This window comes from Thalassophryne amazonica, chromosome 1, assembly GCF_902500255.1.
Source record: "Thalassophryne amazonica chromosome 1, fThaAma1.1, whole genome shotgun sequence".
NCBI lineage: Eukaryota > Metazoa > Chordata > Actinopteri > Batrachoidiformes > Batrachoididae > Thalassophryne > Thalassophryne amazonica.
In genome coordinates this window covers 137,886,416-137,905,221 of record NC_047103.1, presented here as the reverse complement: position 1 = coordinate 137,905,221, position 18,806 = coordinate 137,886,416, and the positions used below count along the sequence as shown (strand labels likewise).

The following is an 18,806-nucleotide window of genomic DNA, read 5'->3' as shown; positions in this document are numbered from 1 at the left end:
GCATGCAATCACCATATTTCTGCACACCTTCCGGTTCCTCTTTTTTGAATTACGTACACACACACACACACACGCCACAAACTGGCATGGAGGATTAACACATGCACAAAAAGTACATACTAGACGACCATCTACCTGCAGGCTTTCCCGAGTTAGGTTTATTTATTCATGTACATCATGTACATTACCTTACAGCAAAGTAAGCAAGCCACATTATAGCCATCAGCTAATTTCCATCTGCTGTCCCTGGTAGATGTTCCACAGCACGTCTTTGATTATGGGAGGAAACTGGAGTGCCAGGAGGAAACCCACGCAGACACGGGGAGAACATGCAAACTCCACATAGAAAGGAGAGGAAGCGATCCCACAACTTTCTTGCTGTGAGGCATCGGTGCTAACCACAAAGCTACTGTTCCACCATGGTCAATCTTCAAAAGTAAATTCTTCAGGCGGCAGGAAGTGGATGGCCGCAAACTCACAGCTGATAACAAGTCGACCCGCATTGTCCCCAGAGTGTACAGTCCTTTACGAGCTTGTTACACAGGATGGCATCATTTGTGAATCTGTTGTGCATTCTAAAACTTTGACAAAAAGCAGAAGGGACACAAAAACACCTGTGTACCTGCTTCAGTTTCCATTGTGTGGCGTTGTTGCCAGAGAAGCTGGGGTGCTACAGATAACATCACATTTCCATGAGGTCTGCCACTTTTTTGACATATATGCAAGAGTTGAGCAATTTGCTGTAGTATAAAAGCAAGAACTCATATTTCCTTATGTGCACACTCCGAGCACGTGAGCGAGCAAGAGAGAGAGACAACTGTATGAACATCATCTTCATTTTTATTTTTCCTTTATGTAACACTTGTATTGACAATATAAATGTCGATAAAACTCCACCGAAATTGAAATCAGAGAGAGAGAGAGACAGGTGGCTGACAAAATTAGCCAATTATTATAATTATTAATTTTTCACACTCTTCAGTGTTTCTCAGTAATTCACACGTGCGGCATCAGCTGAATCAGTAGAAAAAAAATGACATCATAGGACAATTAACACCTCACTGGACTTTTTATGGCTGGAAAACAAACAAACCATGAAAATTACAAACGGCTTTTTTAAAAACCAATGCAGGGACTGAAAAAGTCACATGACTGTTGTCCGGGTGAGAAAAATGCACTGTACAGAAATGTGGAAAAAGGGTTCATTTAATATTTTGTTTGTTTTGTCTGCCATGGTGACAGCTTTTTAGTTTGTTAATGCTACATGTTGTCATCATAACGATAACTGGGGTGCAGATTACATGTCTGACATGACACATGTTTTCAGTGACAGTAGAGCTGTGCTGCATGCCCGCGTGTGCTGAACCGCCACCAGAGCAAAAGCCCAGAATGGACCATCAGTGGCAGGAAAAATATAAGGAACCTCTCCTTAGCTCAAAGCACTTTGAGCGTCTGATGCAGATGGAAAAGTGCTATATAAATGCAGTCCATTTACTATTTACCATTCTCCGCCCATCGCTGCTAAGTTCTGAACATGCACAAAACTTTCTGACGATCTATGCGGACATTAGCTGACAAGGAACTCATTTTGCGCTTGATAAAATTAAGTTTATTCATAAAATCACAGAACGCAGTTGTGCAGTCACGGTGTGGTATGTGCGGTGTTTGTGTGGGGCCTGTGCCGTATTTTAGTCAGCCACTGATTGTGCAAGTTCTCCTACTTAAAAAGATGAGAGAGGTCTGTAATTTTCAACACAGGTACACTTGTAGGATATACTGGCTTAAGCAGGGGACACGCCTGGCACTGCAGTATTTGAGTCCCTCTCTGCGTAGTGTGTAGCCTTTGTTACTTTGGTCCCAGCTCTCTGGAGGTCATTCATCAGGTCCCTCCATGTACTTCTGGGATTTTTGTTCACCATTCTCATGATCATTTTGACCCCACAGGATGGCATCTTATGTGGAGCCCCAGATCAAGGGAGATTATCAATGGTCTTGTATGTCTTCCATTTTCTTACAATTGCTCCCACAGTAGATTTATTCACACCAACCTGCTTGACTATTGTAGATTCACTCTTCTCAGCGTGGTGCAGGTCTACAATTTTCTTCCTGGTGTCCTTCGACAGCTCTTTGGTCTTGCCCATGGTAGAGTTTGGAGTCTGACTGTTTGAGGCTGTGGACAGGTGTCTTTTATACGGATAACGAATTCCAACAGGTGCCATTAATACAGGTAACAGATGGAGGACAGAAGAACTTCTTAAAGAAGAAGTTACAGGTCTGTGAGAGCCAGAAATCTTGCTTGTTTGTGGATGACCAAATACTTATTTTCCACCATAATTTACAAATAAATTCCTTAAAAATCCTACAATGTGATTTCTTGGAATTTTTTTTTCTCATTCTGTCTCTCGCAGTTGAAGTGTACCTATGTTGAAAATTACTCATCTTCCTAAGTAGAAGAACTTGCACAATCAAGGACTGACTAAATACTTTTTGCCCCACTGTAGTGTGCTACCACTGTGTGAAGTTTTAGTGAAATGTATAATCGTCACTGTATTGATAACATGACCTCTGACTTTGGTTAACCTTAAAAAGTCAAACTCAAGGTCATCACGTGGACTATTGTTACTCAATGATAAAGTGGTAAAATTTTGGACAGAATTGATCAAATGTCTAGGCTGCACACTGCAGAATCAAATCTCATAGCATTACTGAATAACAAAGAATTAATTTGCATGACTCTGCCAAACATGCAAAGCATGGGCGTGCCCATTCTAGTTAAATGTGCTTAAAGGCATTGCAGGAGTATTGTGTTAGTGCTGTTCTAATTTATTTTTTATTTTTATCGTAAATGCGTTATCAGTTACAAATATCTGGTATAAATGAATGTGATTCTAAATAAGTATCGGTGTCGGTCCCATAAAAGAAAAAAAAAAAAAAAAAAAATCAAAAGTCAGCCTGAGCTAATGAAACAGGAAGTCTGGTATGTGGATGAAGATCCTGGTTCAGGTTGCCTCAATCTGGTTTTACAGACTAGTTATGTTAATTACTTCTGTTTTGTAGTTTATCAAAGTAGAACTTCGTTGATAATCAGAGGATAAACCAATTCATCCCACTATTTGGCATGAACCCAACCAGAAGGGCTTCCAGGTCAGTAGATTTACAGATTACGCAGATATTAACAGCTTCATTATTGACTGACTGATAGGTAGGTTGGTTGGTAGGTTTGTTTGGATGGTAGGCAGGAGTCAAAAAAAGTATTCGTGGTAAAAAGCTTGTTTATATCTTGTTGAACTCTTGCCATTTGGTGCCAGTAACAAATTACAGTTAGATGCTGGGGTTTGTTTCAGTCAGGGTGTGGGGCGACATGGGGTAGAACACTCACCTTCACATCACGGTGAATGACGTTGTTGTCATGACAGTACCGAAGTGCCTCCAAAATCTGCCTCATGTAGTGGCTGAATGGAAGAAAGAGTAGATCATGGGCTTTGTTTTCTCATTTCTTTTCATTTTACGTTTTGTTAAGATATATAATGTTTCTATCTGCAATCACCCATGTGTGTGTTTGAGTCCCACCTGGCCACGGCTTCACTGTACACAAATCCAGCATCAGCTCGCTTCACAATTTCAAAACACAGGTCTGCGCCATCCATGCTGAAGGAGAGAAGAGATGAGAAAAAAGGAAGATTCAAAATTAATAATCATTGATCCACTGAAAACATACACAAAAGGAGAGAGCGAGAGCGAGAACGCAGCAAACAACGTGGGTGAATGAACAAGTTTGTGTGAAGGATTGTGTTCCAGCTTGCCAGATTTCAGAGGGCACCACACCCTGCCTTCATCCTATCACACCCTGCCCTCCCGTGCCTACGCTCCAAACAACTTTCATCCATCTTGTCCGTTTCCCTCCACCTTCCCAAACCAAGCCACATGATCGGCAGTTCCATTGTCCATAGCCAAAAGTAAAGCTGAGAATGTATGTGAGATGCATAATGAACATCCCACTGTGTGATTGTGCGCTCAATGGGGTGAGCTACTGGAAGCCAGTTTTGTCTTCATGTGAATGCTGGCGTGTACATTTCCAAAACTGAAAGTCAGCCTTCGTCTTGCCAGAATGCTCCGCTTTGTTTCTGTGTGTTGGGTCATCTGCTCGGGAGCAAAAAGAAAAACTTTCAACAGGAAGCATCAGACTTCTGATTCTTACGTCTAATACACACATTCTGATGCTTATCGACATATATTTGGACACACGTCCAAATATATATATTTTTTGCTCTGCAGACATTTGTTGATGAAACGTTCTCCGTTTCTGTGATGCACTGAATTTGTTAAAACTCATAAAACTCCTCAATAAATCCTCTTCAAATCAATCCTAAACACCAAGCCTCATTTCAGAAAAAAGTTCAAAAATTGTGATTCTACTGTGGTTTGCATGATGTTTCTCAGAGAGTAGCAGCTTTAAGTCCCCGTCACTGTGCTCTGCCTGAAGAAGGGTCACTAACTGCCGACCGATGGGCCACATCAGGGTGCCTTGAGTTAAACTTTAAAGAGAAAAAAAGCGAGTGGGTTCACATGCACCGTGAGTTACACTGAGTGAGTATGTAATTAATTCCACCTGGAGGCCAATAAAAAGACAGATATATCTTTGCCAAAAATACAAATAACACAAATGAAGGAATGTAATACATTTTAGCCCTTTCTTGTTGATTACTTTCATTGAATATAATTTTCCCCCAATCTCATTAACGTTTGAGGGTTTTTTTTATCAGAGACAATACATTTTAAAAAATGATATACAGTTGTGCTCATAAGTGTAGATAACCTGGCAGATGTTTTTTCCCCACCCATTTTTAAGAGAATACAAATGATAACAGAAAAACTGTTTTTCACTCATGGTTAGGGGTTGTGTGAAGCCATGGGGTAGGGGGTGTGGCATTATATGTAAGGTCTGATTACAACTGTAAATTAGTTCACAATATGTCATTCACAGTTGATAATATCATGGAATGTGTTACGGTTAAAATTACATCCATAAATTCAAAAAATACGGTTGTTAGTTGTTTATACAGAGCTCCCGGAGCAAATATTGATACTTTTGAACAAGTAATTATGGGTATGTACAACAAAATAAATAAGAATTCACATTTATTTATCTGTGGTGATTTTAATATCGATTTTCTAAATCCTCACAATCATCCACAAACCACTTCATTTATAAATTCTTTATATTGTTTGGGAGTATTTCCGACCATCATTCATCCAAGTAGAATAACTGTGAATTCAACAACCCTTATTGACAATATTTTAACTAATGTCATATCTGGTAATCTCAGTGCGGGATTGCTGGTAAATGATATTAGTGATCACCTGCCAGTATTTACTGTTTTTGCATCACATGATCGAGTGTTTCAAAAGGATTGTAATAGATTGAGTAGAAATGTCACACCAATAACTGTTGATAATTTAAGGGTGGATTTATTATGCCAGAATTTGGAATGTTGATGATGTTGATGAATCTTATGATGGTTTTATTTCTATCATTTCTAAGTTATACGATAAACACTGTCCTCTTGTTAACAAGATATATACTAACCGATACAGCAATAAACCATGGATAACCAAGGGTCTTCAGAGGGCATGTAAAAAGAAGAACTTACTGTATAAACATTTTATAAAATCGAGATCAAAGGAAGCTGAAAGTAAATATAAAATATATAAGAATAAATTAATTCATATTATGAGATTTAGTAAGAAAAGATATTATAGTGACTTACTTGTTAAAAATAAGAATAATATAAAAAATACATGGAATATTTTAAATGAAGTAATAAAAAAGAACAAAAATGGTAGAGATTATCCTTCTTTTTTTCTTTCCAATAATACTGTGATAGAAGATAATGAGACTATTGCTGACCATTTTAATGAATATTTTGTCAATGTAGGTAAAAATCTTGCCAGTAATATTGATTCATTGAGCGTTAAATCTTTTGAAAATAAGATAACATTTAATAAATCTGTGTCAATGTTTGTTGGTGGAACAAATGAAAAAGAAATAATTGATCTGGTGCAGAATTCTAAAAGTAAGAAATCAAAGGACTTCAACAATTTGGATATGGCTTTGTTGAAAAAAATCATTGATTGTATAGTAAAACCTTTCACTTATATTTGTAATATATCATTACGTTTTGGTAAATTCCCTTCACAGATGAAGATAGCCAAAGTAATACCTTTGTTTAAAACTGGTGACAAACACACTTTTTCAAATTATAGACCTATTTCACTTTTACCCCAATTTTCTAAAATACTAGAAAAAAATTTTGTAAAAAGACTGGATAATTACTTACTAAAGTATGAGATACTCTGTGAAGAACAATATGGATTTAGAAAATCTAGGACTACTTCACATGCATTGATGGATTTCGTGGAAAATATAGCTACTGCAGTCGATAATAAGCAATATACAGTAGGTATTTTTTTTTATTTACAGAAAGCGTTTGACACTGTAAATCATGAAATATTGCTAACTAAATTACAGAAATATGGAATCAGAGGATTAGCATATGACTGGATAAATAGTTATTTACATGGTCGGTATCAGTATGTTCAATACCATAACATTGATTCCGAACTTCGGGAAATTACGTGTGGGGTGCCCCAGGGTTCGGTCTTAGGTCCTTTGTTATTTATTTTATATATAAATGATATATGTTATGTGTCACAGGTACTGAGGTGTGTTCTTTTTGCAGATGACACAACTGTATTTTGCAGTGGTGATAATCCTGAACAGCTTCTTGACATGGTGGTAAACGAACTGGATAAATTTAAGGCTTGGTTTGATGCTAATAAATTGTCACTTCATCTTGGGAAAACCAAATGTATGATTTTTGGAAATAAATTTGTGCCTAAATGTAAAAGTGTAACCATTAACAATATGGAAATACAGATAGTAACTGAGAACAAATTTCTAGGTGTTATAATTGACAATAAACTCAGCTGGAAACCTCATATAAATTATATAAAATTTAAAATGTCAAAATCTATCGCTATCATGTACAGGGTCAAGGACATATTGTCCCAGGATGGGCTACTTAGATTATATTATTCTTTAATTGTACCATATATGACATATTGTATCGAACTCTGGGGTAATACTTACAAATCAAATACCAATCATGTATTTCTTTTACAAAAACATGCCACCAGAATCATCTGTAATAAACCTTATCTTGAGCCAACGCATTCTCTGTTTATGACTTTAAATTTACTGAAATTTAGAGATTTAGTGGATTATATCACCATTCAAACTTTGTACAAAGCTAATAACCAGGCCTTGCCACTTTATGTCCAGAGCCTGTTCAAGATCAGGAAATCTGAATACAGTTTACGAGGATGCATGGTTTTTAAGAAGCCTCCCGTACGTACTAATGTCAAGGGTTTTTGTGTTTCAGTTAAAGGGGTGAAGATTTGGAACAAATGTCCTGTGGAAATTAGATTATGTAGTTCTTTTGTCTGTTTTAAGAAACATTATAAGAAATTAATAATTTCTGGATATAAAGAAAATCATAAATAAAAAAAAATAAAAAAATAAAAAATGTATAAATTTGTGGATGTATGTATTTAATTTGCTTATTTGTATATATAGGAGTGTGAGCATAAGTGTAATTATATGTTGGACTTGGACTTTTGGGATGGGGTATGAGGGGTGGGTAATTTATAAGCTTTGCTTCTTCCCACCCCCTTTTCAGGCACACAGTGTTTAATTTGGTCTTGTCTTTTTTTTTTTTTTTTTTTGGTTTGATATGTTGTCTTTATGCTGCTGTGTTGTTGCTGAAATAAATTCTATTCTATTCTATTCTATTTATTGTCAAACAACTACACTCAACAAAACTATAAATGCAACACTTTTGGTTTTGCTCCCATTTTGTATGAGATGAACTCAAAGATCTAAAACTTTTTCCACATACACAATATCACAATTTCCTTCAAATATTGTTCACAAACCAGTCTAAATCTGTGATAGTGAGCACTTCTCCTTTGCTGAGATAATCCATCCCACCTCACAGGTGTGCCATATCAAGATGCTGATTAGACACCATGATTAGTACACAGGTGTGCCTTAGAGTGCCCACAATAAAAGGCCACTCTGAAAGGTGCAGTTTTATCACACAGCACAATGCCACAGATGTTGCAAGATTTGAGGGAGCGTGCAATTGGCATGCTGACAGCAGGAATGTCAACCAGAGCTGTTGCTCGTGTATTGAATGTTCATTTCTCTGCCATAAGCCGTCTCCAAAGGCGTTTCAGAGAATTTGGCAGTACATCCAACCAGCCTCACAACCGCAGACCACGTGTAACCACACCAGCCCAGGACCTCCACATCCAGCATGTTCACCTCCAAGATCGTCTGAGACCAGCCACTCGGACAGCTGCTGAAACAATTGGTTTGCATAACCAAAGAATTTCTGCACAAACTGTCAGAAACCGTCTCAGGGAAGCTCATCTGCATGCTCGTCGTCCTCATCGGGGTCTCGACCTGACTCCAGTTCGTCGTCGTAACCGACTTGAGTGGACAAATGCTCACATTCGCTGGCGTTTGGTACGTTGGAGAGGTGTTCTCTTCACGGATGAATCCCGGTTCACACTGTTCAGGACAGATGGCAGACAGCGTGTGTGGCGTCGTGTCGGTGAGCGGTTTTCTGATGTCAATGTTGTGGATCGAGTGGCCCATGGTGGCGTTGGGGTTATGGTATGGGCAGGCGTCTATTATGGACGAAGAACACAGGTGCATTTTATTGATGGCATTTTGAATGCACAGAGATACCGTGACGAGATCCTGAGGCCCACTGTTGTGCCATACATCCAAGAACATCACCTCATGTTGCAGCAGGATAATGCACGGCCCCATGTTGCAAGGATCTGTACACAATTCTTGGAAGCTGAAAATGTCCCAGTTCTTGCATGGCCGGCATACTCACCGGACATGTCACCCATTGAGCATGTTTGGGATGCTCTGGACCAGCGTATACGACAGCGTGTACCAGTTCCTGCCAATATCCAGCAACTTCGCACAGCCATTGAAGAGGAGTGGACCAACATTCCACAGGCCACAACTGACAACCTGATCAACTCTATGCGAAGGAGATGTGTTGCACTGCATGAGACAAATGGTGGTCACACCAGATACTGACTGGTATCCCCCCCCCCCCCCCCCCCCCAATAAAACAAAACTGCACCTTTCAGAGTGGCCTTTTATTGTGGGCAGTCTAAGGCACACCTGTGCACTAATCATGGTGTCTAATCAGCATCTTGATATGGCACACCTGTGAGGTGGGATGGATTATCTCAGCAAAGGAGAAGTGCTCACTATCACAGATTTAGACTGGTTTGTGAACAATATTTGAGGGAAATGGTGATATTGTGTATGTGGAAAATGTTTTAGATCTTTGAGTTCATCTCATACAAAATGGGAGCAAAACCAAAAGTGTTGCGTTTATATTTTTGTTGAGTGTATGTTTACTCTTTTTAAAATCATACATTTTTAATAAATTTGCTAAAATATAAAAACTTTTTTCACATTGTTGTTATGGGGTATTGTGTGTAGAATATTGAGGGAAAAATGAAGTTCATCCATTTTGGAATAAAGTTACAACAAAAAAATGTGGAAAAAGTGCAGCGCTGTGCCAAAGATATCTCCACCAAAGTCAGAGAAAATTAACACTGGTGCTTCATTTTGCTGTCATTTCTTCACATTTTATTAATTGTTCAGAAAAAAAAAGAAAGAAAAAACTCACAATCCCACCATCACAAGCTTTTGGTGGCTGCCCTCTTTGAATTCTGTGCACAGAAGTGCCCTCAATTCTTACTGCTATCCTGCCCCTTTTAAAATCTGGCTGGAACATAGAGGGAGTCACTTAATGACCCACTGCTACTGACATAAACAGAGGCACTACATTTTATTTATAGGCCTTCTCATCAAGTACATTCCCCAACAGACTTTTAAGAAGATATGGGGTATGGATTCATGACAAAATCCACTAACTAATTAAACAGACAAAGGTGACTAAAAATTTTATTTTGAGCAAATGTGGAGTAAGAAGTTAAGAGTTCTTCACTGATTCTTAAAAAGCTGAGATTTTATACAATACACTGTTTCAGACTACAGCCTGTTTTGCCCCATTACTACTGAATTACACAGTGATACACTCAAACAAAATGTAACATAACCACTGTGCTGCATAAACACCCCATAATTTCTTTCCAAAATCAAGCATTTTATTTGGTTATAAATGGGTGTGTACATAACTGGTGCTGAGGTGATCGTGTGTACTAAAAATAAATGAATCACAGCAGAGAACACCTTTGTCTACATTCTGTTCCATCATTAGGATATGACATCACTGAAGGTTGGTACCTCTGTAACTTGTGCACCATGACCCGAACCTTGGAATATAAACAGCACTTTTGACCAATAAGAGGACAACATGCTCACAAGAGGTTTCTAGTTGCATACTTTGGTTCACTTAGAAATAACAAGCCAGTGAAAAGGCATCTTTGTAACTTGCTGATCCCATTTGTTTCTTCTTTTTGTGTGCATATTAATTTCTATCTATTTAAGATTCTGACACAGTGTTCAATTTGACGATAAAATTTGCCTAGGCTATAAGAAGGCCACTGTTTAATGTTGTTGACCTTCATGTTTTACTTTACCCCCCCCCCCCCCGTGATTCAGGTGGGAGGGGGGAGTAATAGAGCTTCAGTACTGCAAAAAACCTAACTTCATTCAAAACTGGACTAAGTTATATCAGACTTCTCTTGTAGACTAGTCATAAAACATGAGAACTGCCTGTTTTTTCTTTTTTTTTTTTAATCAAGCAACAAAAACATTGTAAGGTGACATGTTTTCATTTAATTTACCTTGCATGATGTGACTGTTGCACACATGGGCATCCTGATGACGATGTTCAATCATAGAGCTGTATTTGAGCACGTGAGAGGGCAGATGCACTGCTGCCTGCCTAATGCAAATGTTCTTTCATGGGGAGCGAGCCCACATTTTCTAACCGGGCAAAATATTGACAAAGTGCCCGGAAGTGAAATGTTTTTGTGTCCATTTTCAATGCGGACATAAATACGCGAGTGAACACACAAGGAACAAAGCTTGCAAAATACCTGTTAAAATACCATTCTTAAGTGGATATCGCGCCAGTAAAATTATTTTGCATTAAATTATGTAAGGAAAGTATTAAACTTACCCTGACATCCACACATTCTGAAATATTAGAGTTGAAAGTTTACATGGATCTGATCTATTACAGCTTCAATTAATTCCTTTGCGGATGATCATTCATGAGTCACATTTCATTCCAGGCAATGTCAAGGTACAGAGGTTGAAGTTGAACATGTCATAATCCAAACAAACTCAGCCACCTTGACAATTCGTTGTGCCAATGCGAAGCATTTTTGTCCAGCTTGATGTCATACTCAGTGTTGCCACAGTTACTTTGAAAAAGTAATCCAATTACTGATTACTGATTACTCCTTGAAAAAGTAACTTAGTTACTTTACTGATTACTCAATTGTAAAAGTAACTAAGTTAGATTACTAGTTACTTTTTTAGTTACTTTTCCCAGCTGTCGACAACAACCCTCTGCCACCTCAACATGACAATACCTGTTTTGCCAAAATTCACTTTATAGTCACCCTTTCTTGACTTCAATGAAAATAAATACTTGTTTTATAAAAAGTAAAATAAAGACCTCTTTCTTGACCTCATATTTAACTGTTGACAGCACTGTAACAGTAAAACTTGCAATTTCGAACCTACATTTTTTATAAATGTAACTATTAAATTCTAACATTTTTCTAACATTTAAATTCTCTCTAAACATTTTACTTGTCGAAATTATTATTATTTTAAGCAATATTAGTAGTTGTAGTAAAAAACGGCTTCAAAACTGGACCTTTAATCTAGGGGTGTTGTGAGGGGGGCACATCCCTCCCCCACGCCCCCATTCCATCTGGATTCGCCCCTGCTTTGGCGTTTGAGCACAAAGAATGGATTACATTTATTTATGCAGAAAACATGACCAGATTTACAGGTAAGAAAGTTTTATTGCGTTTTCACATCATGTGGTCCTCAGAAAGAGAGTTTAGGTGCATTTGAGTGGAAAATAGTGTTAGTTGTTGACGCGTCGCAGAGGATCAGCTGTTTTTAATGACCAGATACAGAGCGGCTCAGCTCAGAATTCTAAATAAAGGAGGAAAAAAAGTATAAAAATGTCTTTGTAAAGCTCAGTGCAGGTGTGCTGATCACCGCGCTTTAAGAGGTGAGGACGAGTCGAGCAGCTGCAAAAAAAAACGGATGAAAAGCTCACTGTTCGCTTAAAGTGGGACGTTCAGTCGAACCCCGACCTCCTGCCCACAGACCAAGTTTAATGCTGCTATCGACCCACAATGAAAAATAATAGTAACGCACAGTGACATGGAGAAGTAACTTTAATCTGATTACTGATTTGGAAAGATTAACGCGTTAGATTACTCGTTACTAAAAAAAAGTGGTCAGATTAGAGTAACGCGTTACCGGCATCACTGGCCATACTATACAAAAATAAAATAAAATGATCATTTTGTAGCCGATGACGCATTTGCTCTCAGAACTTGGCTGAGGAAACCATTCTCTCATTGTTCCCAGAATCACAGAGAAATTATAGACAGCTGCAGCTTGTCTCGTGTGCGTCATGCGGCGGAGAATGCATTGGGACTTCACAACCAGCAAGAATTCTGGCTCTCACAGACCTGTTAGTTTGGCTTTAAAAAGCCATTCTGTTCTTCACTCTTTACCTGTAATAACTGCACCTGTTTGAACCTGTTACCTGTATAAAAGACACCTGTCCACACTCAATCACACTCTAACCTAGCCACCATGTCCAAGACTAAAGAGCTGTCTAAGGACATCAGGGACAAAACTGTAGACCTGCACAAGGCTGGGATGGACTGAGAAGGCAAGAGAAGAAACACAAGGATGACTGTCAATCTTTCTCAGTCTGGGGCTGCATGCAAGATCTCACCTCCTGGGGTAAGGATGATTCCGACAAAGTCCAGAACTACACAGGAGGACCTGGTCAATGACCCGAAGAGAGCTGGGACCACAGTCACAAAGATTACATTAGTACCACACCACGTCGTCATGGTTTAAAGTCCTGCAGGGCAGCAAGGTCCCCTGCTCACACCAGCACATGTCCAGGCCCATCTGAAGTTCACCAGTGACCATCTGGATGATCCAGAGAAGGCATGAGAGAAGGTTATCTGATCAGATGAGACCAAAATAGAGCTTTTTGGTATCACCTCCAATCATCGTGTTTGGAGGATGAAAACAACCCCAAGAACAACGTCCCAATCGTGAAGCATGGGGGGTGGAAGCATCATTTTTGGGGGTGCTTTTCTGCAAAGGGGACAGGACGACTGCACAGTATTGAAGGGAGGATGGATGGGGTCATGTATCGTGAGATTTTGGCAAACAACCTCCATCCCTCAGTAAGAGCACTGAAAATGGGTCATGGCTGGGTCTTCCAGCAAGACAATGACCCGAAACACAGCCAGGGCAACTAAGGAGGGGCTCCATAAGAAGCATATCAAGGTCCTGGAGTGGCCGAGCCAGTCTCCAGACCTGAACTCAAAAAATTTTTGGAGGGAGCTGAAACTCAAACCCTGAAAAATCTAGAGATCTGTTGGAGAAGTGGACCAAAATCCCTGCTGCAGTTGTGTGAAAACTTGGTTTTCTGACCTCTGTAACTGCAAAGGTTTCTGTACCAAATATTAAGGTCTGTTTTTCTATTGTATCAAATACTTATTTGCCTCACTGTATGTGTATGTGTATATATATATATATATATATATATATATATATATATATATATATATATATATATATATATATATATATATATATATATATATATATATATATATAGTAGTGGATTGGTAAAACAGCTGCATTTTCATTCCTTCTTATGAGTTAGATAATGTATCTGTAAAATTATTTTTATTATACAAGTAACATCTCGTCACAATCATTCAGGTTTACTGCGATTATGACAAGATGTTCCGTATATAATAAACAGAATTTTTCACCCAAAAGTCACAGAAAAAAATAACAAGAATAACCAAAACTACTTACTTATGGAAGGAATATCTCTCTTGTTCCTCCAGTTGTGGCTTTGCTAACATGAGCAGCTTTCAGCTGTTTCTTGGCAAGATTTATGAGCTAAGGCACACTTGTGCAATAATCATGCTGTCTAATTAGCATCTTGATATGCCACACCTGTGAGGTGGGATAGATTATCTCAGCAAAGAAGTGCTCACTAACACAGACTTAGACAGAGATGTGAGCAATATTTGAGAGAAATAGGTCTTTTGTGTATATAGAAAATGTTTTAGATCTATGAGTTCAGCTCATCAAAAACGGGAGCAAAAATAAAAGTGTTGCATTTATATTTTTGTTCAGTGTATCTGTAGATTAATGGTATTATACATTTTTTTTACTCCCAAATATCGGTATGGTATCCATATCACTTGGGTTCTGGATTGCATCAAATAATCTGAATTATAGCTGTGAAAACGCATTTCCCCATTTTTTAAATAATAAAGTAAAAATAATGAAACACCATATTAAGATTATTAAAAACCATCTGAAATTCTGTGAAGGAGAGTCTTCTGTGCCTCCAATAAAATTAATTCATCAAGATGATTCTACTGTCTAATATTAAAGATTTAACACTTCAAAAATGATCACAAATTTTATTTGGATGCTGCCAAGGCTTCTAAAACTCTGACCACAGAGTGTGAAAATATTGGCACGTACCTGCTGAGCGGTCATAAATTTAGACCGCTGGGTGTTACATTTGTCTACTTTCTCAGCACATAAGAAGACAACTACAAACAATCTACAATTGTTTTTCCAATTCTGAGGTGAATCAGTTGTTTCACAGCTTAAGTGAAACAACAATTTGTGTTCTTCAGAACTCTTTGATGGTTTAAAAAAAGCCAGATTCCTGTCCTGGGTTGCACCACACATAAAGCACATCAGACTAAGCGGCAGAGCAGAGCAGCATGGATTTCTGCAAACCTGCATCATGATGACAACTTCTGCAAGACACACTTACAATTCAAAGACCATGTAGAGCATGCCATCAGAGCTGTAGGTCTCCAACAGCTCCACAATGTGGGGGTGCTTCAGCATGTGGCAGATACTGGCCTCTCGCTTCAGGTCTGATGATGGACAGAAAAAAAGTCAATATTAGAATGCTGAGACATTGTCTGTGTAAAACCTGTCACAATTACAGTTCAATTAGTCAATGCTTATTTTGTGGGTAAGATCCGTCATCCCCAAGTTGTTTCTGAGTTTGGTGCATTGCATGAAAATACCCTGACGTGTGTGTGTGTGTGTGTGTGTGTGTGTGTGTGTGTGTGTGTGTGTGTGTGTGTGTGTGTGTGTGTGTGTGTGTGTGTGTGTGTGTGTGTGTGTGTGTGTGTGAGAGAGAGAGAGAGAGTAATTCAAGAAGCACATGGCATTTTTGATATTTTTCAGTCACGTTATAAAGCCCTTCATAGTATAGAGTCCTTTTAGACTTGTCAGCTGCGTTTGACAGTCAACCACACAACTCTTTTAAATCATTTGGAAAACTGTGTGGGGGTTAGGGGAGCCGCCCTGGAGTGGTTCAGGTCTTATCTCAGTGGGAGGAGCTGCTCTGTCAGACTGGGGGATTTCACCTCATCCTCTGCATCTCTAAATTATGGAGTACCACAGGGGTCAATCCCAGCGCCTGTTCTTTTCGCCCTCTACCTCCTCCCACTGAGTCAAATCTTTAAAAATCATAGCTTACAGTATCATTTTTATGCAGATGACTGCCAGATTTACCTGCTACTCAAAAACTTGCTTCTGCCCCCTTGGCGCCTCTTCTGAATTGTTTGACTGACATCAAGGCTTGGTTGGCCCACAACTTTTTAAGTCTAAATGAGGATAAAACAGAGGTCATTTTATTTGGAAATACTGACCCCCTCTTGGACTTGGGCCCTCTTAAACAGCATGTGAAACAGTCTGTCACCAACCTCGGCGTCATTATTGACAAAGATTTTAAATTTGACAAGCAGGTAAACGCGGTTGTCAAATCTGGATTTTATCATTTGCATCTTTTATCTAAAGTTAAACCTTTTATATCTTTTAACGCTTTTGAACAAGTCATGCACGCTTTTGTCTCCCCTCGTTTAGACTACTGTAATGCACTTTTTAATCGGCATCAGCCAAAATGCACTTTCTCACTTACAGTTGGTCCAAAATTCTGCTGTGCGTCTCTTAACTGGTAGCAGAAAGCATCACATCACTCCGGTTTTGGCGTCTCTCCAATGGCTTCCAGTTCGTTTTACAGTTGACTTTAAGATTTTGCTTGTTTTTAAAGCTTTGAATGGACTGGCCCCCACGTACATTTCGGACCTCATCCAAATTTATCAGCCTCTTCGTGCTTTGCGGTCCGAGGGCCAGCTCCAGCTTGTGGTGCCTGTGACGAGACTTAAAACCAGGGGAGACAGGGCTTTTTCTGTGGTGGGCCCTCAGCTGTGGAATGATTTGCCCTTTAACATCCAAACAGCCCCCACTGTAGAGTGTTTTAAGTCTCGTCTAAAGACCCATTTTTACGCTTTGGCTTTTAACACTGCGTGAGTGTGTGGTCCTCTGTGTGTGTTTTTTTTTTTTTTTTTTTGTACAGCACTTTGGAAACTATGTTTGTGAAATGTGCTATATACGAGGGTATGGTATGGTATAAATTATGAATGCGTAAATATAAGGTATCACTGCAAACCACAGAGAGTGCATCAGATGAAAATGTGATAGATCAGTGATGAAAGTGTGTCAAAAGGGCTCTCCCCCAGAAAAAAATGAAATCTCATATCCATTCTAGGGCATTTTCAGGTCTATTTACCCACCCCAAAAAATCTTTATTATTAATTTAATTTTTTTTGGATCAGGTCAAGTGTTCCACACCAGTCTTTTCACACAACTTGTATTATGCTAACGGCCTTTAATCCAAAAAACATACATTGTGGTTCAGAAAAGTACAAAGGAAATGACAATTCAAATAACTCAAAAATAATAAGTCTCCTTGTCAATTCAGATGGAACTACAGGAGTATTTATGGCACATTAATGTAATTTTGGCAGGAGCTTTGGAGCTATTGAGTATCTCGGTTTTCAAATTCTTGGCCACCTTAAAATGTTTATAAATGTGTTTATACTTCAAGATTAATTTCTGATTACTGTACATTTTTAAGTTAAAAAAAACTGTCTTACATTACAAAACTTGTAATTAAAATAGTTTTAATAATAATAATAATAATAATAATAATAATAATAATAAATTCTTTAGAAATCTTTGCTGTTAATCTGTAAATTAAAGCCATAACTTATCTGTTGTTGTTAAGATAATTTCTTGATTAACATTATAGGGAATTTAAAAAGAATGAAAATGAATGTGTACATTAAACAAAATGAAATACGAAACAGCGCTATGCTATTTTGTTTGATTACTTAATAGTTAAAACAAATTTTTAAAAAAAGTAATTTAAAGTTGAGACTTTTCTTGTAGTTATGGCAGTAACAGTTAAAAAAACTATGTAGTTTTCTTTTGTAAAAATAAAAATAGGTTGAACAATTCACAAATGGGTGATTCTTAGACTACGGGCACTTATTATGTCCTTTGATCATATTGTATGAAAAACAGAAAAAAGGGGAAATTTCACACTTTTATAGTTATCTTTACAATGAAAGTGTGTTAAGAAATTTGTTCTAGTAGTCTATGATGACTTTTTCACCTTTTTTCAGCATCATTATATGCAAATATTTCCGTTTTGTGCTTGTCCCACACCCAGACTTTTGATCTTCAATGATAAAAATGAATGATAAAGAAACGTTTTTTCTAATGTTTTAAAATATCTCTGAATAAAATATCAGTAAAATAATCAAAACATAACTGGCGTATTCAATGTCATACAACTGTTGTGATTTTTTTTTTTAACAAAATGTAGTTGTCCCACACTACTGCCGTAATTTCCACCACAACACTGTAATGTCCCTTTAAACAGTTTGTATGAAAGACTGTTTGGGTAGTTTCTATGGAGATAAACAGTGACATCAGAGCACATGTATATAGCGCCAAATCACAACAAACAGTTGCCCCAAGGCGCTTTATATTGTAAGGCAATGGTGTGGTGGAAATTACATTTACAAGGCCAATAGTGCCCGTAGTTAAAGAATCACCCAAATATAAAACGTTTACTTAGCTCTACAGTGATTGATTTAACTTTCTGCAGCTAAAAGCTAAGTAGGCTGATAAACGTCAGCAAATCATTAACATCACATATCATTTTCAATTATTTACTCACCTCAGGCAAAATTTTTTGTGCGTTGCTCAAACTCAATCTTGTGGTTTTGACTCGCAGACAGAGAGTAAGAGTTAAACTCTCGCCTGAATGTTAACGGCATTAGCATTTTTAGCATCTGGAAGGGTCACCCATTAGCTCCACTTAACGTATCATTACTGGAAGAAATACGCAGCTCATAGCTAATGTTCGCAACAAAGTAAATCGTTACAAAAACAACCGCGCAGTCCCCAAAAATATGTCTTAAAAAAAAAAAAAAAAAAAAAAAAAAAAACTCCCCTTCTTCTTCTGAGATTATTGGCAGCTTGCAAACCAACACAACGCATTACTGCCACCAATTGTTTGGGCGTGGAAATGAATGGAACTGAACGAATGGATTCTGAC

The 18,806-nt window shown here is 38.1% G+C and overlaps 1 protein-coding gene across 10 annotated transcripts in view; it reads right to left on the bottom strand.

The window, feature by feature from the left end:
* LOC117514813 (peripheral plasma membrane protein CASK-like) overlaps nucleotides 1-18,806 on the bottom strand; it is a 161,509-nt gene that overhangs the window by 70,501 nt on the left and 72,202 nt on the right. For all 10 annotated transcript variants that reach the window (XM_034175423.1, XM_034175443.1, XM_034175461.1 and 7 more), the window contains exons 3-5: nucleotides 15,156-15,261; nucleotides 3,571-3,648; nucleotides 3,380-3,452 (exon numbers count right to left, since the gene is read on the bottom strand). In XM_034175423.1, the coding sequence (XP_034031314.1) occupies nucleotides 3,380-3,452; nucleotides 3,571-3,648; nucleotides 15,156-15,261 (257 nt within the window). The remainder of the gene's footprint in view (nucleotides 1-3,379; nucleotides 3,453-3,570; nucleotides 3,649-15,155; nucleotides 15,262-18,806) is intronic.